At 37.3% G+C, this 26,317-nt stretch overlaps 1 protein-coding gene across 1 annotated transcript in view; it reads right to left on the bottom strand.

The window, feature by feature from the left end:
• Positions 1–22,563, bottom strand: part of LOC127844006 (glutamate--cysteine ligase regulatory subunit-like) — a 94,307-nt gene extending 71,744 nt beyond the window's left edge. Inside the window, exon 1 of the mRNA XM_052373973.1 lies at positions 22,178–22,563. Within this exon, the coding sequence (XP_052229933.1) occupies positions 22,178–22,291 (114 nt within the window). The 5' untranslated portion in view covers positions 22,292–22,563. The remainder of the gene's footprint in view (positions 1–22,177) is intronic.
• Between the last annotated feature and the right edge of the window lie 3,754 nt (positions 22,564–26,317).

Below are 26,317 nucleotides of genomic sequence, written 5' to 3'. Positions count from 1 at the left end.
ATCTTGGTTTTTTTTTTAAATGTAAATATTATACTACATGTACATGTATGTACTTGTAATAAATGTAATTTTATTTGAAAATCAGGAAGTCAAACAAAATTAATTTGATCGTTATCTCGTAAAACGCGGAGTTTCCCCCGCGTTGCCAACGCCGAGGGCCGCCGCGTCGGCTTATCAGTTTTGCCGATCGTTAACCGCCGCGTCCAAAATCATGCAAACGCCGCGTATAGCGGGATTTTCTTAATCTCCCTCCAGGTCGAAACCCGCGGAGTATGGAGGGAAATTGGGGAAAACGCGTGGAGTGTACTGTATATAATACTTGCGTATTTTTTTTTCTTAATTTATTTCTTTTGGTCCAATATGATTCGAAAAAAACTAACATTGTGTTTATTTTTGGTAAGAAATTGATTAAAAAAACACATTGATGTACAATAAGGCATTTACAGACTGGTCAATCGTTAAGCAAAGTATTTGAACGTGTACCGGTACCGCACCTGCAACTAATTTATAATATACACATAACGTCATATTACACGAATGCAATGCAATCTAAATCTTTCTACCTAAATATAGTGAAATCTTTTTTAGATTTTGTGACACGCTGAAATACTTAAGACAAGACATGGGATCACATGTAGAATTGGGGAATTTGATAAGGCCTGTATTCTGGAATGGGAAAACAACAGCCTTTAAAATATTTGACAGACCAATGACCCGCATTATATTGAGCAAACAGGATCGGATATTTATTTATTTAGTGCAATTTCAGTCGTGATGTGTTGGAACTAAGTATTTATTGTTTGACTGCAAGTTGTATTTTTAATTGCAATTGTGAACAAAAAGAGCCTGGTGACTAAGTTAATATCCCCCCTCTAAAGACAGAGGGATATAGGGCCTTGTCCGTCCGTACGTCAGTTTGTCCGCCCATCTGTCACGAACAAAAGGTTGCGGGGGATATCAATTCAACAAATTTGCTTGTTTATCTGTTTTCTTATTGCTTTTTGATAACCCACGAGCCATTTGGGTAAATTGGAATGAAATCTTTATGCAGGAAGGTATTAACAGTTCAAAGTAAGAAATTATATATTTTTTAATTTTCAGATTAACTTTGTTGATATCCATTTTAGAGCTGCAACGATTCACCAACAGCTTGATGCGATTCGATTTCGATTTCAGACACTCTGATACCAATTTTTTCGATTCGATTCATCTTCAAACCCAGTTTTATCATATATTCACTCTTATGCCTCAAAATTAACATTTCTGTTCAAATGTGATTTCAATAAAACACATAAAAAAGAATAGCAAATTAGGACTCAATTTTAATATAAAAACTTCTGACTAGAAAATTGTGTTGATTGCACAATAATATAAACAAGGGCTGTTTGTAAAACATGCATGCCCCCCATATGGGCTCTCCGTTGTAGTGGCAGCCATTGTGTGAATACGTTTTTTGTCACTGTGACCTTGACCTTTGACCTAGTGACCTGAAAATCAAAAGGGGTCATCTGCGTGTCACGATCAATGTACCTATGAAGTGTCATGATCCTTGGCAAAAGCGTTCTTGAGTTATCATCCAAAAATCATTTCACTATTTCGGGTCACCGTGACCTTGACCTTTGACCTTGTGACCTCAAAATCAATAGGGGTCATCTGCGAGTCATGATCAATCTACCTGTGAAGTTTCATGATCCTAGGCATATGCGTTCTTGAGTTATCATCCGAAAACCATTTTACTATTTTGGGTCACCGTGACCTTGACCTTTGACCTAGTGACCTAAAAATCTATAGGGGTCATCTGCGAGTTATGATCAATCTACCCATGAAGTTTCATGATCCTAGGCGTATGCATTCTTGAGTTATCATCCAGAAACCATTTTACTATTTCGGGTCACAGTGACCTTGACCTTTGACCTAGTGACCTCAAAATCAATAGGGGTCATCTGCGAGTCATGATCAATCTACCCATGAAGTTTCATGATCCTAGGCGTATGCATTCTTGAGTTATCATTCAAAAACCATTTTACTATTTCGGGTCACCGTGACCTTGACCTTTGACCTAGTGACCTCAAAATCAATAGGGGTCATCTGCGAGTCATGGTCAATGTACCTATGAAGTTTCATGATCCTAGGCCCAAGCGTTCTTGAGTTATCGTCTGACAACCACCTGGTGGACGGACCGACCGACCGACAGACCGACATGAGCAAAGCAATATACCCCCTCTTCTTCGAAGGGGGGCATAAAAATAAATAAATAATCATAAGAACCTATCTGGAATCAGTTGAATGGTAGTACTATCACTATTACACCTTAACCCAAAACCGCTAAAAGCATGTCTACCACTGTGCCATGACAGCATCACCTGTTACCTGTAGGACAAATCACATTCTCTAATAAACTTAACAAAACTCCAACAGAAATAGAACTACTTTTCTGGCTGGTGACTTGAGTAGTTGCACTTGTGCGACCTCTTTGTCTTGCTAAATCAACGTTATGTTTGCGTTTGACATATTGTATTAAATTAGATTAGTGGTTTAGCCGGACTTAGCGTACGCCACATCCTTGAAGCACAGTTTACACTTTGCTTTATTGGTAGGGCTACCATCCCGAAACCCAAAATACTGCCACACTTTTGATTTTAGCTTCTTAGGCGCATCTGATAATTTCAATTTGTCGGCAACAACTTGTTCAGCCAATTTGACGCTTTTTCCGAAAGTAGACCGTAACGGGCTTATTGATTGGATGACTAAAGAACAAGGGCTGTTTGTAAAACATGCATGCCCCCCATATGGGCTCTCCGTTGTAGTGAGAGCCATTGTGTGAATATGTTTTTTGTCACTGAGACCTTGACCTTTGACCTAGTGACCTGAAAATCAATAGGGGTCATCTGCCAGTCATGATCAATCTACCTATCAAGTTTCATGATCCTAGCCATAAGCATTCTTGAGTTATCATCCAGACACCATTTTACTATTTCGGGTCACCGTGACCTTTGACCTAGTGACCTGAAAATCAATAGGGGTCATCTGCAAGTCATGATCATTCTACCTATCAAGTTTCATGATCCTAGGAATAAGCGTTCTTCAGTTATCATCCGGAAACCATTTTACTATTTCGGGTCATCGTGACCTTGACCTTTGACCTAGTGACCTGAAAATCAATAGGGGTCATCTGCGAGTCATGATCAATCTACCTATCAAGTTTCATGATCCTAGGCCTAAGCGTTCTTGAGTTATCATCCGGAAACCATTTTACTATTTCGGGTCACTGTGACCTTGACCTTTGACCTAGTGACCTCAAAATCAATAGGGGTCATCTGCGAGTCCTGATCAATCTACCTATTAAGTTTCATGATCCTAGGCCTAAGCGTTCTTGAGTTATCATCCGGAAACCATTTTACTATTTCGGGTCACCGTGACCTTGACCTTTGACCTAGTGACCTCAAAATCAATAGGGGTCATCTGCGAGTCATGATCAATGTACCTATGAAGTTTCATGATCCTAGGCCCAAGCGTTCTTGAGTTATCGTCTGACAACCACCTGGTGGACGGACCGACCGACAGACAGACCGACATGAGCAAAGCAATATACCCCCTCTTCTTCGAAGGGGGGCATAAAAAGCAACCAATCGCACGCGTCGTAATTACAGGTAAAGATAAAACCTACACCTTCCTGTATCAATAGTCAGAATACAGCGCGCTTTACATATCTATGTATATATATATGTATATATGTCAAAGAATCGAATCGAATTTGGTAGGTTTGGTATTGTAATCGAATCGAAGCATTTCGAATCGATTTTCGATGAATCGGATCGAATCGTTGCAGCTCTAATCCATTTGGTGTTTTATGATATTAAATAAAATTATATTTATAAATGATCACAGATTATTACATTATTTTCAACAGTTTTTTCACTTGTTTGCTCAGTTTTGTACTTTAAGGCTACGTGAACTCACACGTTGAAATAGTCGTTTAATTCAAAGCTCAGTAAAACAAATAAGAACAATCGTCATCCTCGATTTTTATTTTATTTTAATATCAGCAAAAGATGGATCTATCACACATTATGCTATATGTAATAAAAAATAATCATAACTACCGCATACGTTCTGTAAATGTATTCTATAGTTTAAACAAGGGCTGTTTGTAAAACATGCATGCCCCCCATATGGGCTGTCAGTTGTAGTGGCAGCCATTGTGTGAATACGTTTTTTGTCACTGTGACCTTGACCTTTGACCTAGTGACCTGAAAATCAATAGAAGCCATCTGCCAGTCATGATAAATATACCTATGAAGTTTCATGATCCTAAGCTAAGCATTTTTGAGTTATCATCCGAAAACCATTTAATTATTTTGAGTCACTGTGACCTTGACCTTTAACCTAGTGACTTGAAAATCAATAGGGGTCATCTGCCAGTCATTATCAATGTACCTATGAAGTTTCATGATCCTAGGCTTATTAGCTTTCTTGAGTTATCATCAGGAAACCATTTTACTATTTCGAGTCACTGTGACCTTGACCTTTGACCTAGTGACCTGAAAATCAATAGGGGTCATCTGCCAGTCATTATCAATGTACCTATGAAGTTTCATGATCCTAGGCGTAAGCATTCCTGAGTTATCATCCTGAAACCAATTTACTGTTTCAAGACACTGTGACCTTGACCTTTGACCTAGTGACCTCAAAATCAATAGGGGTCATCTGCGAGTCATGATCAATGTACCTATGAAGTTTCATGATCCTAGGCGTGAGCATTCTTGAGTTATCATCCGGAAACCATTTTACTGTTTTGAGTCACTGTGACCTTGACCTTTGACCTATTGACCTAAAAATCAATTGGGGTCATCTGCCAGTCATGATCAATGTACCTATGAAGTTTCATGATCCTAGGCCTAAGCATTCTTGAGTTATCATCCAGAAAACATTTTAATATTTCGAGTCACTGTGACCTTGACCTTTGACCTAGTGACCTAAAAATCAATAGGGGTCATCTGCGAGTCATGATCAATGTAGCTATGAAGTTTCATGATCCTAGGCGTAAATCATTCTTGAGTTATCATCTGGAAACCATTTTACTCTTTCGAGTCCCTGTGACCTTGACCTTTGACCTAGTGACCTGAAAATCAATAGGGGTCATCTGCCAGTCATGAGCAATGTACCTGTGAAGTTTCATGATCCTAGGCCTAAGCATTCTTTTCAGGTCACTAGGTCAAAGGTCAAGGTCACAGTGTCTTGAAACAGTAAAATGGTTTCAGGATGATAACTCAGGAATGCTTACGCCTAGGATCATGAAACTTCATAGGTACATTGATAATGACTGGCAGATGACCCCTATTGATCTGGAAACCATTTTACTATTTCGAGTCTCTGTGACCTTGACCTTTGACCTTGTGACCTAACAAGAGCTGTCAGAGGAAAGCGCGCTCGACTATTCGAGTGCTTGACAGTATAACGTAAGCCATCATGGGGAAATTGTTCATATTCAATAATTTATTAGACGAAATTTCAAAAATAAAAAAATATTAAAAAAAATAAAAATAAAATTTGGGGGGGGGAGTAGGGGGGGTGAGAGGGGGTATAATGTGGGGTGTGGTAATTTATTAGATGTTTAAAAAAGAATGGGGAGAGGGGTGGGGTGAGTGAGAGGGGGGTATAATGTGGGGTGTGGTAATTTATTAGATGTTTAAAAAAAACAATTGGGGGGGGGGGGGTAGGGGGGAGTGAGGGGGGTATAATGTGGGGTGTGGTAATTTATTAGATGTTTAAAAAAAAATTGGGGGGTAAGGGGAGTGGGGGGTGAGAGGGGGGTATATTGTGGGGTGTGGTCATTTATTAGATGTTAAAAAAAATGGGGGGGTGGTGGGGGGTGGTAGAAGGGGTGGGGGGTGAGAGGGGGGTATAATGTGGGGTGTGGTAATTTATTAGATGTTTAAAAAAACAATTTTTTTTTTTTGGGGGGGGGGGGTAAGGGGGTAGGTAGGGGGGTGAGAGGGGGGGGGTATAATGTGGGTGTGTAGTAATTTATTAGATGTTTAAAAAAATATTATTTTTTGGAGGGGAGTGGGGAGGGGTAGGGGGTAGGGGGGAGTGAGAGGGGGTTTAATGTGGGGTGTGGTAATTTATTAGATGTTTAAAAAACATTGTTTTTTTCGGGGGGGGGGGGGGGTAGGGGGGGGTAAGAGGGGGGTATAATGTGGGGTGTGGTAATTTATTAATGATGTTTTTAAAAAGAAAATTGGGGGTGGGGGGGTTAGGGGGGGTGAGAGGCGGGTATAATGTGGGGTGTGGTAATTTATTAGATGTTCGAACACAAAGAAAAAAAATTGGGGGGGGTGGGGGTAGGGGGGGTGGGGGTGAGAGGGGGGTATAATGTGGGGTGTAGTAATTTATAAGTTGTTTAAAAAAAAATCAGGGGGGGGGGGGTGGGGGGTAGGGGGTAGGGGGGAGTGAGGGGTGTATAATGTGGGGTGTGGTAATTTTTATTAGATGTTAAAAAATTATTTTATTTTTTTGGGGGGAAGGGGGATGGGGGGGGTAGTAGAGGGGTAGGGGGAGTGAGAGGGGGTATAATGTTGGATGTGGTAATTATTAGATGTATAAAAATAAAAAATTGGGGGGGGTGGGAGGTAGGGGGGTGGGGGATGAGAGGGGGGTATACTGTGGGGTGTGGTAATTTATTAGATATTTAAAAAAATGGGGGGTGGGAGGGTAGAGGGGAGTGAGAGGGGGTTTTAATGTGGGGTGTGGTAATTTATAAGATGTTTTTAAAAAAAAATTGGGGGGGTGGGGGGGGTGGGGGGGTAGGGGGAGGAGAGGGGGGTATAATGTGGGGTGTGGTAATTATTAGATGATGTTTAAAAAAAAATTGGGCGGGGTGAGGTTGGGGGGGGGAATATAGGTTGGGGTGATGTTTGTTAACAAGTATGCAAAATATAAAAGCAATATGTCAAGGGACAATGAAAAAAAAAAAAATGATCTCACACTGACATGAACAAATATCCTCTATTTATTAAACATGAAATTTAAACTTATTGCATTTGTTTCCCCTGTATATAAGAAAGATATAATAGTGTATTATATATATTTATATTAATCAACAAAATTAAACATTAATACAATATTTAATATACAAAATATACAAAAAAAATCTCATATTCTGATAATATTTTTACTGTTCCACGTTATTTTACTCAAATGACGATGTTTCATTGGACTGATAATTATAGATTTAGGATTACAGACCAGTTGCTTCAGTTATATTGTTCAGAGTTCGCCCTGTTGGCCGCATATGCGTTCTTAAGTTATCATTCAAAAACTATTTTACTATTTCGGGTCACCATGACCTTGACCTTTGACCTAGTGACCTCAAAATCAATAGGGGTCATCTGCGAGTCATTATCAATGTACCTATGAAGTTTCATGATCCTAGGCCCAAGCGTTCTTGAGTTATCATCCGGAAACCACCTGGTGGACGGACCGACTGACAGACCGACCGACAGACCGACCTACAGACTGACATGTGCAAAGCAATATACCCCCTCTTCTTCGAAGGGGGGCATAAATATGTACAGCTACTAGAAATTCAATATTGATCTTCTTTTATACACTGTAACTCCAATATAAAGCGCTCCGTTATAACGCTGAATCCAATATAACGCGGAGGGTGCTTGGATCCCATTTTTTCTCCAACCTTCCATTTTATTTCTGATTCAAATCCGTATAATGCAACTTCATCAACTTTCCATTTTTCATCAATTTTTCTAACTAAAGTTGCAAGAGATAATTCATCCGAAGCCATATTACGCCAGTTCATTATCGAGAGCATGAACAATGGGAGAAAATGGCGAGATTGGAATGTATGAAAAAGCGTGACTTAGTCTTATTCGTTCTCACTAATAACAATGTTATTGATTTGAAGTGAGGTGGGAAATAGTTTGAATATGCACTAAATTAAAACAAGAGGGCCTGAAAGGCCCAAAGTCGCTCACCTGAGATTCAAAGGAACTGACCTGTTCTGTGCAGCCCAAGATGTCATTAGAACAAAATGTTCTAACCCACTTTCATGACTAGTGAACACCTTGGCAGCAACGTTTTTCAACAGACCAGAAGCATTTTCATACACATTCAAGACAGGGTTGTCATTATGATTGTAAACAAAGGATCATTTTGGAATATTAACCGATTCGGCCGGGGTTCATGGGGGCCGCCTAGGCTCCCATGTAGGTCCTGGTAGGGGGTTCGGGGAGCGAAGCCCCCCGACCGAAAACGAATTCTAGACAATTTAGGGACAAAATACTGCTATTCTCAGAGCATAAAAAGTTCAAATGAGGTCTAAAAAGAATAGAAAATTTTAACATTTTCACATTTTTAGTATACTGTACAATGTAAAAACATATTATATTGATAGATATTTGCATGTTCCAATTCTATCCATTACCCGATAATCCAGTATTATTATGATTTCTTTTTTTTTAAACCAAATTACGACCAATATTGACAATGAACGTCGTCCGCTATTTAACGCAAGTGCATATACAAATAGAATTGTGGGATTGGGGAATTCCCATTGAACATGCGTGAATCACGTGACGCGATTTGAGAGCATTGAGAACCGCTTATATTTAGTAATTACGACAAATCAACGACTCAATCTAAACTGTTACATGTACCTCCTTTCAGAAAAGTTTGCGAAAGTGAAAGTGAATATCTGAGAATAAAAACTTCTTTCTTTAAATTTTACCGAGTAGATCTTCTTTTCATTTCGGATCGTGATATAACTTGTCAGGTCATTCATGCATGTAGACCTATATGTATGCATAGATTGGCAATCCCAAAACACGTTATTTACCTACTTATTACATTATGTGTTATGACCATTTGTATAACAAAATGAATTATTTAATTGAAGTATTTTCAAATGCGTATAATTAAATGTGTTATCCAAAATCATTTTCAGATTTCATTATTCACGGAAAATTAAGAAAATTATAGCAACAGAGACACATATATCTCGTGTTTTTCATGTACAGATGAAAATCATGCCAAAATTAGACTTCATGTATAACATCACGTCATTCTACCTGGGGGAAAGCATGGACTTTAATATTAAAGATGCTGAATAACAACTTTGTAGCGCAGTGGTCGCTAATATCTTTTATTTTGGTAAAAAATCGAAGAGCATTTTTTAATATGTGGTACTTTTTCTCTAACTACAAAAACTAGTTAATTACGCTCTACAGTGCTACATTCGTTGAGAAACGGTCAGTAATAATCTGTGAAATGTACAGCTATTTGATACAGTTTCAAATGGGGTCTGCGTGTATTCGGCTGCCTGAGCGCTGATTGGTTGACGTGCTTACCAAGAAGAATTTGATTGACAGCTGGAAAAAATCAATATTGGCCACTCGCTGAGAAATTCATTGAAAATAGTAGCTCTAATAGGCGGAGTAAACAGACTGACTGAATGACCGGGCTTCGTTCTACTATACTACAGTTATTCCTCGTCAATTATTGTTGGTTTGCGTGATCAAAACTTCCGATCGCAATTTTAAAGATTTGGGAAAAACAACAGATTTTCTGGCAATTTTAACCGATGAATTCGATCGGCAATCGGTTAATAATGACAACCCTGCCAAGATATCATTTAAACAAATATACTGACAAAGTTTCATGAAGATTCATAAGTGCATATTAGGAAAAATGCCCCGCCCACTGGTGGCCATGTTTTTCAAGCAACTGGAACCATTTTGGAACTTAACCAAAATATCATTGGGACAAATCTTCTGACAAAGTTTCATGATGATCATACAATAAATATGGCTTCTAGAGTGTTAACAAGGTTTAACTATAGCTATATAAGGAAAAATGCCACGCCCCCTTGGCAGCCATGTTTTTCCACAAACCGGAACTATTTTCGAACTCATCCTGGATATCATTGGGACAAATCTTCTGACCATGTTTCATGATGATAGGACAATAAATGTGGCCTCTAGAGTGTTAACAAGGTTTTACTCAAGCATGATATATAGCCATATTAGGAAAAAATGCCCCGCCCCCTAGTGGCCATGTTTTTTGAGCAACAGAAACCATTTTCGAACTCATCCAAGATTAGGACAAATCTTCTGACCAAGTTTCATGCAGATCGGGAAATAAATGTGGCCTCTAGAGTGTTATCATTTAGACAAACATTTTGACAAAGTTACATGAAGATTGGGCATCAAATGTGACTTCTACAGTGTTCACAAGTTTTTTCTTTTTTTTGACCTAGTGACCTTGTTTTTGATCCAGCATGACCCAGTTTTGAACTCAGTCGAGGTATCAATGGGACAAATTTTCTGACCAAATTTCATGAAGATCAGACAATAAATGTGGCCTCTAGAGTGTTCACAAGGCAAAATGTTGACGACGGATGACGCACGACGGACAAAAGGCGATTACAAAAGCTTACCATGAGCACATTGTGCTTAGGTGAGATAAAAATAGGAACGGCTGAAGGTCTGTAAATGTGGCCTCTAGAGTGTTAACAAGGTTTTACTATAGCCATATAAGGAAAAATACCCCGCCCCCTGGCGGCCATGTTTTTCAACCAACCAGCATCATTTTTTAACTCGTCCACGATATTTTTGGGATGAATCTTCAGAGCAAGTTTCATGAAGATCGGATAATAAATGTGGCCTCTAGAGTGTTAACAAGATTTTACTATAGCCATATAAGGAAAAATGCCCCGCCCCTTGGCAGCCATGTTTTTCAAGCAAACATAACCATTTTCGAACTCATCCAAGATATCATCGAGACTAATCTTCTGACCAAATTTCATGAGGATTGAACAATAAATGTGGCCTCTAGAGTGTTCACAAGGTTTAACTAAAGCCATATATAGCCATATAAGGAAAAATGCCCTTGGCAGCCATGTTTTTCAAGCAAACATAACCATTTTCGAACTTATCCAAAATATCATTGAGACCAATCTTCTGACCAAATTTCATGAAGATTAGACAATAAATGTGGCCTCTAGAGTGTTAACAAGGTTTTACTATAGCCATATAAGGTAAACTGCCCCGCCCCCTGGCGGCCATTTTTTTCACCGATCTGGACCATTTTCGAACTCGTCCGAGATATCAATGAAATCAATGTTTTGACCAAGTTTCATGATGATTGGGTAAAAATTGTGACTTCTAGAGTGTTCACAAGGTTTGTCTATAGCCATATAAGGAATACTGCCCCACCCCCTGTCTGCCATGTTTTTCAACAGACCGGAACCATTTTTGAACTCAACCAACATATCATTTAGACAAACATTTTGACAAAGTTACATGAAGATTGGGCATCAAATGTGACTTCTACAGTGTTCACAAGGTTTTTCTTTTTTTTGACCTAGTGACCTAGTTTTTGACCCAGCATGACCCAGTTTCAAACTCAGTTTAGGTATCAATGGGACAAATGTTCTGACCAAATTTCATGAAGATCAGACAATAAATGTGGCCTCTAGAGTGTTTACAAGGCAAAATGTTGACTATGCACGACGGACGTTGGACAACAGACAAAAGGCGATCAGAAAAGCTCACCATGAGCACGTTGTGCTCAGGTGAGCTAAAAATAAAGGGGTTTTGCGCGGTTTAAAAATCGCGGCACATGAACTTTAAATAGTCACACAAGCAAAAATTTATTTGATGTTTAATAAAAATGGGGAATGTTTGTGTTTATGAAACTCTTGAGCACTTTTATCCTCAATATTTATTAGATTTTGCTTTTTAAAATGGAAAATACGGGATTATTAGGTTTTGAATAGCAACGGGAAAAAGTAAGTATGCAGTAATTGAGTCTAGATAAAACGGATGTATTAGGAAATCAATCATGGGATTATGGGTATCTATGACTTAAAGGGTTAAAACAATTTAAAAGATGTTGTAAGGAATGACTTTATTGCTGTTTTTTTTTCTTGAATAGTCTTTACGCACCAATTAAGGTAAAAAATAAATGTAAAAAAAACATTAAAATATGGAGGGGGCTGCCCTCCCGCACCCACCCCCAACAGCACAGGGCGTCTCAATGAAAATTATCCTGTGGAAAGCACTGAGAGTGTCTGTAGTTTAGGCCTAAATTAAAATTAAGTTTGTTTGCCCTTTACCGACCGACCCACTTTTACCCCCCGACCCAAATTTTTTTATTGCGATTTCTGAAAACGTATTATTTTTTTTATTTTCGTTTTTTTCGCCAATCATAAAAGAGCCGACTGCAATATTTATTCGTGCGCATATTTATATCCCTGTCCATTATTATCGCCCCTGACCGATCTAGGTCTCTCCGATGGTTGGAATTTCATATGCCCCAGAATAGACTGTAATCCAAGCGTCTATAACCAGCATCGCGATCGGCGGTGTTCCGTGAAAATGACCGAACGACATCATACTTAACTATTTGTTCGCGAAAGTAGTCGGACATATACGAGTTTACGTTCGTCACACACATGTTGTTAATGTGATCCAAGATGGCGGACAATTAAAAGAAATAACGATGCTCAGCGAGGACAAATGACTATCGAATTAACGACGGACATCATATAATTAGTATGGTTTAATGAAAAGAGCGTGTCATTCTACGATGGAGCATACGTTTTAGATACAAATAAAGCTCTATTTTTTTTGGAAATGTATGAACTGAATGTCACAGAACAAGTGTTTGAAAATTGGAATGCAGTCTACTCGCAAAGAAAAATACATCTAACAGTTACAGGATTATCGTTCGAATATGCAAAATAAAAGACAAACATGATTTGATTTATATGCAAGTGGATCTGTGTTTAATCAGATTCATGTGCATATTCTGCTTTATTATGTTTGCCACTCTAAACAGTTTACTGTAATGGCATGTTAGTGAAATGGATATGTAAAGGTAAACTTATTTAATATATTAATGTCTCTTAGCTAAATACATCGACAACACTCAAGTATATATGTTTAAAGCGTTAATATATCCACAAACTGAACTTAACACTCTTAATTTATTTCCTCAAATCAAGTTTTCATGCTTATGTTAGTTGCAATAATACTACTCCCAGCTATTGACCCTCTGAGCTGTACATGTATGTACTCATAAAAACTCAGAGAATTCAAGAAGAACTAATGCTTATGTTCAGTTTGCCCTTTTATGAATTTACTTTGCCATGCCGAGACTATGCACTAACAGACTAAACACTTAAAATTGAGGCCTGTAAAAATTTCAACTGGCCTGTGAATTGTTTCTCCTGGTAGGCAAGTCTGGCCTGTAAAATGTGACGTTTTTTGGCCATGTCTGAATTTTTCCATTAAAGGCTGTCTTTCTACACTCCTTCAATGCTTGTTGCATGCTTATTGAGCCCAATATAAGGGAAAGGTTTAAGTTAAAAATAAAAGCTGTCTGGCAGTTAAATAATGACAAATGCATTTGAGCAATTAACATCATATAATGAACACATATTTGATGTAATAACACACAAGCATGCATTTGATATTAATATATGCAAGAAACAGCAAACAAGATAATGTTAAGCTACATAGTGCTTTGTACACTGCAACAGTGCTTTAATAACAGTGTTTTAAATATTCAAAGACTATTATTGTATTAAAAATATAATTTTTCAAATAAAATAAAATAATTTTCCTACCTACCTACCCAACTGTAAAATTTAGGGTCGGTAAAGGGCAAACCAACAATATTTTAATTGTGGCCTTACTTAAAACACATAAGTAAAAATATCTGTAACAAGGCTATTGTAAAGCAATATTGTCCCCTACCGGCTCCACCATTGTCAGAAATTCCACCATTTTCAGAATTTTTTATTTTTTTTGGTTGCCATATCAACCACAATTTTTGACGTAGGAACGAAATGAAATGACGTGCATAATGTCCATATTGCCATCTATCCATGTTTCAAGTTTCATGAAAAAATATTAAGAACTTTGAAAGTTATCGCAGGATCCAGAAAAGTGTGACGGACTGACAGACGGACGGACTGACGGACGTACTGACAGACGGAGCGCAAACCATAAATCCCCTCCTGTGAAACTGGTAGGGGACAAAAAAACAATCACATGGCAAGACAAAAATCCACCACCTTCCTGATCCTTAGCTGGCCACGGCAAAAAACTGGCAACTGGGTCTCCTGTAATTTCGGAAAATATCTTGCCACCATTAACCATTATGTAAGTCACTGATACATTTTTGTGACATGGCCAACAGGTAAACCTGCTACTTAATCAGTGATTTTTTTCACCCAATTGGGAACGGGTCCAGTGCCTATGCCATTGGGAATTTTTCACGAGTCACAAAATCTTCCGAAAAATCAAGTTGTGAATAGTACCAATTGAAGAATGGTATTTTAATGACTTTGTTTAACTTTTTTCAACTTTAAGGCCACGACTTTTATATTTCTTGGTTTACAAAACCGCCGACCCTAATTTTTGGAAAATGGGAAAAAAAATAAAATCGGAAAATCGTCTTTTTTTATATATTTTATTCCCGACCACACTGAAAAACGAGCGAAACGAGAAAAAAAAACGATCCGGTTTGAGTACGGTTGCGAATAAAATCAAGTAAGTACAATCAACGATTGGTTCACATATATTACAGAGATCGGGATATTTTTCAATGTGACACAGTATGTACCAGTCCTTTTATGGGCACTTCTCAAAATTTATTTAATTACAGACAATAGGAAAATCAGCGTCAGTAAAATGTCGACCGCATCAAAATTTATTTCCGAGTCTGTGACGCAACTATATTGTTTAACATGTTTATTATATTAAACATACCCGATATTATAGTAGATAAAAAAGTATTACCTTGCAATTTGATAATTAGTATAAATAATCCAATAAAACACTGCCATTATTTACGATATATGTGTTTAGGAATTTTGTAAACACGTCCGCCATAGTTTATAGGAACTGTACAGAAAGTTTGGAAATCGGAACAAATCGGTATATCTCGGAAAATCATTGATAAATGTATTTGTCGTTTTAATGCTTAGGGCCGAGTAATTTCGGCAAATCGGAACTCAACTTGCGTATTAAAAATACTAGCTCAATTAACCGTTAAACTCCGCCTCCGTTCTCTGCAAAAGATTCGAAGGCGGAGCTATGCACGTGCTATTATTAAATTGGAGGATTGCAATTGAGAAACAAACGCACGATTGGTTCGGCATGTTGATTGCTAGACAAAGGAAGCCAATTTTGTCGGCGCGAAATTTGTCGCTTTATTGCTTCAGACAGCAAGCGGCTTTCCTTTGATGACGTCAAACTGTCAATTCACACAGACTGCACATTTTCAGAAGACTTTAACTGGCTCCTTGTTTACAATTCCAGTAAAAACACTTGCTAACATTAAACTTTGGATTAAATTATCAAAATAAAGCAAAAGCCAAGTTGACAAATATGATTGTATTAATTCGCGTCAGTTTAAAAAAGACGTGTTGCGTTGTAAATCAATGAGTTTTCACGACAACAACAACTTTAACAAACATTACCGCGACGACGCGGGGATCGATCTACCTCGATTTTTTTTCATGGACGATGTCATATGTCCAATAAGAGCAAACACAAACTTTGTGTATGAGTAGTTTATCTTATATAAGATTTATGCAACGGGCATCGCATTGCGTAATGGTGCGCATCGAATTACGGAAATGAAGCGCAGTTTTTCGTTTTAATGGGAGAAGAACGCATGTCATTTAATGGAGTGTTTAAAATTGCCTGATGTTACAAAAGGTGCTTTTAGGTGACTCATTTTATTTGAAGATATAGATGTGTTTCATTGCATAATTAGATTTTTCGTCTCTGTGTTAAGGTTATAAAAGATATGATGTCTTTGTTCTGATGTTATTAGTATTAACTTATTTTTCCAATGATGTTTTTTTTTTTTTTTTTTCGACCGCCCGATGGACCATTTTCAAAATAATTTTTGTAAACCAATAAAAAAAAAAGTCGTGGCCTAAATGACACAGGAAAGAAACATAAATTTTTATTCACAGTCTTGCACAAACAACAGCATGCTATCGGAACACAGATTGTTACAGAGTTCTCTGTTTGTGTCTGCTTTAAATATATCAAGAATGGCGTCTCTCTGGGCTGATGAGAGTCCAGACACCCCCAGGCTGCATAGCCTTATCAGAGCACTATGTGTGCCTTGTCCGAGTCTGTTTCGTTTGTCTGTGCAGACTGATGAACTTTTTACGAAGCCAAAATCAATTTGCTTTTGACTTTACTAGGCTTTCATTTCTTTCTGTAAAACTTTATATTGTGACTCATGGCGAGTATTGCCAGAAGCATAAGAAAATTTGGACTGGTTTATATTTCGCAATAACATACCATATTCCTACCAGAGTTGTCGTTCGTGCCTCAACAATGGACCGCAGTGTAAAAGAGTGATAACATACACGTATTTAATGTTGGAAAGTAACATTAAATGTTTAAACTAGTCAATCATTAAAAAGTCAAATCGGCCGCAAGTTAAAACGGTCTTGAAATACGTCAAGTTGGAGTTTTCGGGGATTGTTTACTCGATTTTGATAGGGATTTTTTGTATTTTTTCGAGAATTGGACGGGTCCGGTTCATTTTGGGAACGGGTCCGTAGGTCATTGGGAACGGGTCCGTAGGTCATTGGGAACGGGTCCGTTTACCGGACCCGTCCAAAGAAGGAAAAAAATCACTGACTTAATATAAGTTGTCTTTTTTCATTAGTAATAGTCCTGATTATGACAATCCATAGGAAAGGATTCTAATGGTGCAAACCACGCAAGACAAGCTATGACATCATGTGTATTTGTGTACTCACGATCAATCATTGGCTTCTTAAGAGGGAATGTTTGGATGAGACGCAGATTTTTTCAGCAAAAGTTTAGATGCAGGAGTTGTCTTCTCAGATGAAAAACTACTGTTCATAGCCTCATCTTTGAAAGTACCACTCTTGGATAAATGAAATCCAAAAAGCATTACAATACCTATTTTTTCATTAAAGCATATTACATTACATTGTATAAAAAATTTCCATTTTTATTATTGTTTATTGTTTGATAATTGTTTATTCTTAAAGTGTATATCTGTGTAATTTATAAGTTTTAAATATGTTTTTATTTTATAATGTTAACTAGAAATGGCGCAGCAGAGGCCAACGCGTATCCCCACGCAACATGTTTGACCCAAGGGTGCCCAAGCGTTGGTTATGGGGCCATGCATAGTTGAGATTGACCGTATTGTCATAAGAGATGTTCAGTATCAATTTGAAGTAAATGGGTGTAGAAATGAAGAAATTATAGTAAAAGGCAATTTTGGGTGGGCGTGGCCTATGTGGACGGGGCGCCCCAGGGTTGGTAATGGGGCCATGCATAGCTGAGATTTACCGTATTGTCATAAGAGATGTTCAGTATCAATTTGAAGTAAATCGGTGTAGAAATGAAGAAATTATAGTAAAAAGGCAATTTTGGGTGGGCGTGGCCTATGTGGGCGGGGCGCCCCAGGGTTGGTAATGGCGCCATGCATAGTTGAGATTGCCTGTATTGTCATAAAAGATGTTCAGTATCAATTTGAAGTGAATCGGTGTAGAAATGAAGAAATAATAGTAAAAGGCAATTTTGGGTGGCTGTGGCCTATGTGGGCGGGGCACCCCAGGGTTGATAATGGGGCCATGCATAGTTGAGATTAACTGTATTGTCATAAGAGAGGTTCAGTATCAATTTGAAGTGAATCAGTGTAGAAATGAAGAAATAATAGTAAAAGGCAATTTTAGGGCGGGCGTGGCTTATGTGGGCGGGGCGCCCCAGGATTGGTAAAGGGGCCATGCATAGCTGAGATTGACCATATTGTCATAAGAGATGTTCGGTATCAATTTGAAGTAAATCAGTGTTGAAATGAAGAAGTTATAGTAAAAGGCAATTTTGAGTGGGCATGGCCTATGTGGGCAAGGTGCCCCAGGGTTGGTAATGGCGCCATGCATAGTTGAGATTGACTGTATTGTCATAAAAGAGGTTCAGTATCAATTTGAAGTGAATCGGTGTAGAAATGAAGAAATTATAGTAAAAGGCAATTTTGGGTGGGCGTGGCCTATGTGGGCGGGGCTCCCCAGGGTTGGTAAAGGGGCCATGCATAGTTGAGATTAACTGTATTGTCATCAGAGAGGTTCAGTATCAATTTGAAGTGAATCGGTGTAGAAATGAAGAAATTATAGTAAAAGGCAATTTTGGGTGGGCATGGCCTATGTGGGCGGAGCGCCCCAGGGTTGATAATGGGGCCATGCAGGGCCCTAAATCCATTTTAGGGGAAGTGGGTCACTACCCATAGCAGGGGGAATTTTCGCGGCGTTTCCCTTATTGGGGGATTTTTTAGTTACTCTCTAATTATTACATTTGTACATGTTTGCACTATATTCATTGCTTATTTCATAAGTTAGTATGTTTAAAAAGATTAAATTAAAATAGTATTGAGATATAATAATCATGAGACATCTATCAAAAAAAAAAAATAATTTTTTTTTTAAGGGGAATTTTTCCCCAAAAAAGGGGAAAAAAGTATACTTTTTAGGGGGGGGAATGCGGCCGAATTTCGGCTGTGGATTTGACAGATTGAGGGCCCTGCCATGCATAGCTGAGATTGACCGTATTGTCATAAGAGAGGTTTAGTATCAATTTGAAGTAAATTGGTGTAGAAATGAAGAAATTATAGTAAAAGGCAATTTAGGGTGGGCGTGGCCTATGTGGGCGTGGCCTACTGTAAACGTATAGAAATTCGTCGGTATGAAATTTCGTGGTTTAATAAAAAACAACTAATTCGTTGACACGTAATTTCGTGGATTTCAAATTTTCGGGGAAGATTGACAGTCATAATCATTAAACTTTTCTTAAAACAACCAGAGTAATAACAAAGAATAATCTGCTAATGTGTGTTGACAGCAAGGCTTGTGATTAATTCGCACTGAAGCATGAAAGTGTTGCCGATAATTGTCGATAAGAGCGAATAAGCGGCGATCTTGTGGGTCCCTGCTCGCTAATTGCCATCAATGTAATTGTTGTTTTGACAATATTTGCAATTCTCTGCTCAATCGGTTCCCTAGTAGTAACAATTGAGTAATAAGGTCCCCAAAATACAGGTGTGAAAACCGTTATGTCTCTTTTAACTTTAATTGGCACTAATTGACATATGTGATAAATCTGCAAACTGTTAATTTGACGACGTCACATAAAAGAGAACAATCGTTGATGTACAGTTAAAATTCCGTGCTTGATTTAAAAAGTATTATTACCCAAACACTTATCAAGAAAACAACATATTGTATTACCTAGCATATCTCAATCAAATATCTCAGATAACCGAAAACAATAAAGAATGTCGGCAATGACATTCGAAAAGGACTGAGTTCGGATTAAAAATGTAAAAATAATCGTTGGTACTTAAATTCGTGGTTCAGCGGAACAACGAAATCCACGAAAATTCGTACCACACGAAATTTAATGGTTTTACAGTATGTGGGCAGGGCGCCCCAGGGTTGGTAATGGGGCCATGCATAGCTAAGATTGACCGTATTGTCATAAGAGAGGTTCAGTATCAATTTGAAGTGAATCGGTGTAGAAATGAAGAATTTAAAGTAAAAGGCAATTTTGGGTGGGCGTGGCCTATGTGGCCGGGGCGCCCCAGGGTTGGTAATGGGGCCATGCATAGTTGAGATTGATTGTATTGTCATAAGAGAGGCTCAGTATCAATTTGAAGTAAATCGGTGCAGAAATGAAGAAGTTAATGTAAAATAACATAAAAAATGAGTGAAAATCTCTGACCCGGCCCCGCCCCAACCCCCATAACTTTTGACCCAGGGGTCAGATCAAAATTCCGTCACTGTCACCGTCGCACATATGTTCATAGCTACCATGTATGTAAGTTTCAAGGTTCTAGTGCTAATAGTGTAGGAGCAGGTGACCAGGACAGACGGACGGACAGACGCACATCACCACAATATCCCCACTTTTTCTCCGAAAAACGTGGGGATAATAAATTGAAGGTTGAATAATGATTAAATAACTTGACAATTTGTACCAGTTTTGTAAACGTATTTTGGTCTTGAACCAATTTCCTGAAAATTAAAAATGATGAAATTTAAATTGAGTTGAATTAATTTATAAAATAATATTTCCGTTAATATGCTCAGTAAATCAAGATAACTTAATACCGTAAATTAATAATTTGCCATATTTTCTAATCCTGTATTTAAAATTTGATAAGAACCGGAACATTGTGTAGCAATAAAGATTGAAACCGTACAAACATATCGCAAAAATACAATTTTGCCATTTAAAACAGCGTTTGAGATGCCCCCCACCTCATTCATCAACTTTTCCCGCCATATTGCCTAACATGATTCCCTACTGATGACTTCACTTGGGTTTCAAAAGTTGCATGTAAAAACCATTAAACAGCGGCTTGTGTGATAAATTTTGTGTAAATGTATTCTTTCATAACTTACGTTTCAAATGACAATAGTATTTTGATGAAAAAGTTTAAATGAAATTAACGGTACCCATTTCTTCAAATTCTCATTACCCAGAACAAGGCTCACTTTGTTAACATGGTGCGTACATGCTAATATGCAATCCACAATAGAAAAATGACTAGGTCATCGCTGGGAAAAGAAAATATACATTTCAAGAAAAAAATGGTTATGCTCTATAAAATACAGTTTGATCAGTAATTTTTATAGGGGTAAGAGCAATAAATTGGTTGTTTCTGAACAATGATCCGCTTCTGGGGAAGATCTGTTACTCGTGACCAAACTGTACTATAAATAGCCTTAAAACTGACAATGCAGGGAAGGTAAATTTCTTGTGAAAAATGTCAAGAGATGATGTTGTATGGAAAATACTCATAAACAATTTTGTGTTACTTAGGAATACTATATGAACCATTTGTAAAAGATGAAATATTTGATAAGAGCTCTGATGAATTACAATATTTACCTGTTTTTGTCACATATTTTATCAGCAAAACAATAATGGCCTGGTCAAATTTTTTTCAATAATAACTGCATATAAATGGGTGGAGAAATGCCCTCCTGCTGAAAAATAGGGGGCGGAGAAATGCCCTCTTGTCAGAATTGATGACCATGATCAGTGCCCCCTAAATATTGTCTTCCCCTTAAAGAACACCCTGAGCAGATTGATCCTGCAGGATTTGTCTATTCAGGGGATCTTTTTTTATTGCATGCGTCGGACCAAAGAAAATGATCACTTTTTTCTAATAAAAAGTTTTTGCGGCTGAATTATTTCATATTTTCCCTGTAGTTCAAACAAAAAGCCCATGAATTAGCATGCAATTTAATACAAATCTTCGACGGTTCAACATAATAAACCCGTCTGCCGCTTTCTTCAAAGGTAACAAGTGCTCAATAATTGAAGTTGGTCCGGTCTCCCAATTATAAGATGGCGGTGCTTAATGTTAAAGGTAACAAGTTATCAGCCTGCCCATCCTAATTAACTGCAAATATATAAACTGATAAAAAAATTTAACTGCACTTTTTTCTTCAAGCCCTAAATATTGCAAAACATGGCAAAATGGATGCCTATCTATAAGTTAGCGGAGACTTGTCTACCTTACCCACTGATAAAGGCATTCCACAATTCATGGTTCTTAAAGCTGACACAGGGGGGGGGGGGGGGGGGGGGGGGCACTTTTCCGCCCCTTGCATTATTGTGAGGGGCCAGAAATCTGCCTACTTAACTCTGACAGGGGGCACTTATCTGCCCGGGGAAATTGCACTTTACCGGTACGTAAAAAACAACGGAAAAACATACCCTAACCCGCAACACCTAGAATGCAACACCTAATAATCCTTGTTATCCTATATATTTTCTAAGTATCAGGGGCTACTGAACCCAAACCAAGTAGCCCCCAAACCCCCGCTTTGTTGATAGTGGAAAACAACTGTGTACCGGTAAAGTGAAATCTAGCACATCTGCCCCTCCAAATTTGATGGGAGGGCACCTCTCAGGGGGGGGGGCGCGCCTCTCCGGATACCATCTCTATAACTCTATAACCACGACTCTAAAAGAACCCACGACTCAACAACAATCTATCAATCATAATAATAGTCATGATACATGATACTGATTAACAATGCCAAACAGAATGTCATCATTCGTTTTATTGCGAAACTCACCTCTTCAGTTGGATTCTGAGATGGTTTTCTTTTCAATCTGTTCCAATTTACAATATTTCCGCTATTTATTAGTAACGTTGTTGCTTTTGGAACCACGGGTATTTCTTCCGCCATGTTTGTTGTTAACGTTAATGAAATTTGCTTACTTAAAACACACACGAGCTTTATAAATGGTAGAACAATCGAACTATAATTTATTTCAGTATTATATATGTTCAAAAATGTTTTCTTGTATCATACGTTTCCACAAAATTTATCAGTACTGGACAATAATGAATTTATTAAATATAGCAGAGACGTAGATACGTCTATATAGTTATGAAGCTTTTTTAGGACTTTTCTTGGTACGCTGCAAGGTCAAAAACTAGAACATGTAATGAAGTCCTAGCAAGTCATAATATCGCAACATCCGGGCACTTGCGTCAGTTAGAGTTACGGAATTATGGACGATACGAACCATGGACCATACGGCCCAGACTATACGGCCATTAACGAATTAATACATTTAATAAAATATTAAAGTCGATGTAATGACATTAATGACTACATTCTTTGTTTAAATTTGGAACATTGGCGAACCATACGGCTAAGAGTTTAGGACCCTACGGAACATGTCAGAATTAATATTCATTTCGTGTCCCACTCCTTCAATATTGTGTCGATTAATTTAATAAAATATTAAAAGTTGCTGAAATTATATTAATGACAACATTGTTGTTTTAATTTGAACATTTGCGGACCATACGGCCCCGATTTGCGGACCGTACTGACCATGTCTATATTAATATTTATTTCGTGTTCCACTTCCTTCAATTTTGTATCAATAAATTTAAGTAATATTAAAAGTTGCTGTAATAACATTAATGACAATATTATTGTTTAAATTTGAACATTTGCGGACCATACGGACCAGACTATACGACCAAGATTAGCGGACAATACGGCCCAGATTAGCGGATAATACGGCCCAAATTAGCGGACCATACAGCCCAGATTTGCGGACCATACGGAACATGTCTGAATTAATATTCATTTCGTGTTCCAGTTCTTTCAATATTTTATCAATAAATAAATTAAAATATTAAAGTATCTGTAATGACATTGATGACAAAATACGTGTTTTTTATATTAAGATTCATTTCGAGTTCCACTTCTTTCAATATTTTATCAATAAATTAATTAAAATATTAAACAACTGTAATGACAAAATACTTGTTTAAATTTAAACATTGGCGGACCATATGGATCATGTCTTAATATGTAATTCATGTTCAATTAAGATTGTGAGAAAATAAAAAATATAATTATGGCGTGACCATAAACGGCAATAGTTCTATTATTTCATCGTTAAAAGCGGGACTGCACGATTTTGTCAACTATTTATGAATTTATATAAAATGTGTACAAAATTTATTATACATATATTTCAATATAAATTAAAATAAAAGTAAAGAAGAACATGTGCCGAAAAATGCGAAATCAGCTAGATATTTTATTCTGAAATAGAAAATGTCTGTACAGTCTAATTTGCCAGCATGTATATCATGCATGTACGATGTGAATCTAAATTTAGTTTTACAGATCATTTTAATTTCCTGCAACGATATTTATTCATACGACACAAGAACACTAACTCCGATCCTAATACAAAGACGAATGTACGGTGGCACTAAGGTGACATCACCGCTCCAAAAAAAAGTCGGGAAAACACAAGTTATGTTTTCCCGTCGCCAAAAAAAATATTAACTCGGGGAAACACAAAATAAGTCTGTTTTCAGGAGTTATCTTTTTTTTGGCGACGGGAAAACAAAAGTTCTGTTTTCACGTTGTTGTTTTTTTGGAGCGGAAAACACAAGTTCTGTTTTTCCGTCTCTTTTTTTTTTGAGACTTGAAAACACAATCGCTATATTGTGCGCACAAGATAATCGGCCAATCACAGACGCGGATTATATGGAGGGAACATTTGAAAATATAACTTGCCGGTTACAATTATGCGATAACAATTTTATTTCAGTACATGTATATTTCATCATGTCCATTTATAGTAACTGATTCACCTCGTTTTTCTGACATTTATTCGACACGTAATGCGCTTTAACAAATTTTCGTTGAATTAATTACGCACACTTGTAAATGTTTCGTCCGATAATCGATACTAGACTGATGATGGCAACTGGCCGTAATCCTCGTGGACAACGTGAATTTTATGCATAATTCCGTCAAAACATTTATTCGACTCGTCAAGTGCTTAAACAAATTATCGTTGAATTCATAACTCAACTGTTAATATTTGTCGAAATCTCAAATGGGAATAATTAAATTTGTAATCCGAAACCCATCGACTTACGGGAGTAAGTCGTTCCCGTAAGTCGATGTTAATGCGTTTTTATTACGAAACACACTTCCGAATGTAAATGTTACCGCAACGTTAAAAATATTCTTGCTTCAAATTAGCAGTGCAAATTTATTTTGTGTCGAATCTTTTTCTCAATTAAAAAGAGCGCGAAAATTATGCAGCATGTACAACGTCGCGTCATGTGTATTGTGCGTGTATTGAGCGTTTTAACAAGCACACAACACGTACGTCAGGGGATTGACGCATGTTCAGAGGCAATATTTCATCAAATCTATAGTCACTTAAAATTTATTTGATACTATAAAAAAATGGCAAGGTTTGTGTTAAAGAAATAATTGAGAGCTTTTAGCGTACATATTCACCAGAAAGTGATTTATAAAAACGGAATAAACGGGATTATCGGGTAATAAATAGAAACTTGAAAAGTAGTAAGTATACAGTAATAGAGTCGGGTTGAAACGGATGTATTGGGAAATCGTTCGAGTCGGGATTTTACTATCTGTGCGGGAAAGTTTTAAAACAATTAAACAATATAATATAATACATAATATATATATGTATATATATATATACATTAATATATATTTAAATGACTGGGTAATTTTCTTGAAGAGTCATAGCTAAAGAAACTTCAGCGTACAGTTTATATAGTATTGACATACCTGTACGCTGAAGCCAACCCCGTATCGAAAGTCAACCAGAGTCGTGACATATTTATGTCAGGCTATAAATTAAAGCCAGTCCATTTTCTTGGATACATTCCTTCATATATTGGTGAATGAATATAAATTACTGCATCGGGGCATATTTTAAGGTTCAAATGCATCTTACAATAGATGAAAATAACTCTCATCAGCCTGAAAGTCATAATTTTGACGCCATTGTCGCTTTGTCATGTGACGAGTTTTCATTTGGATACTTTCGGATCGACCTTGACATTTTTTGCTGGAATTGTAAACATTACTTTCGTTTTCTGAAATATATTATTTGTGATTATCAAGTTACGTCTGGTGGATTTAAACACTGATTTCAAAGTGAATTTGGTAATTTTGAATATTTTGTACATTGATTTTGTATTTACACTACAATTTGTTTACAAAACAAGCAAGAATAATTTAAAATACCGGGAAATGTCATTCTGAATTTGTAAATTATGTAGCACATGGTTTGTTACTAAAAATAGAAATAACATCATATGACCGTGAAATCTCGGGAGATTCGCATTTCAATCATGTGTGTAGCATCGCTGTTTTCCTTATATGTTAGAGCAGAAAAGATAAATGTTAAATGTTTACTTTTCGTGAATTCCTGGTTGACTTTCCTAAATCTGAGAATATGAATAACTTGATTGAAATAATCATGAACACAAACGTTTCATTTCCCGTTTTTTTTTGTGTTTTAACAGATGTATAGTATCACAGCATAATACGCAGTGTAGTATTTCGTGTATTAAAACAATCTACATGGCGTAAAGACATATGGTCCGTATGGTTCGCAAGTCTGGGCCGTATAGTCCGCAAACCTGGGCCGTATAGTCCACTAATCTGACGTATGGTCCGCTAATCTGGGCCGTATTATCTGGACCGTATAGTCCATGGTCTGTAACCGAGTTACGTGCCCCTTGACGACGGTGAAAACAATATTTAGCGCTGCGCTATTTTATTTGCAATGAGAAATAGAGCGCGATCGTTATTTATATATTTAAACGATTGAATTAAGATTTTTTTCAACATGCAAACAAGTTGTTCTACTTTACTGAAACAAATTAGATCTAGATTAAAAAC

This window comes from Dreissena polymorpha, chromosome 9 (genome assembly GCF_020536995.1).
Source record: "Dreissena polymorpha isolate Duluth1 chromosome 9, UMN_Dpol_1.0, whole genome shotgun sequence".
Taxonomy (NCBI): domain Eukaryota; kingdom Metazoa; phylum Mollusca; class Bivalvia; order Myida; family Dreissenidae; genus Dreissena; species Dreissena polymorpha.
Note: the sequence above shows the minus strand (reverse complement) of the source record. Positions and strands in the feature narration are given on the sequence as shown.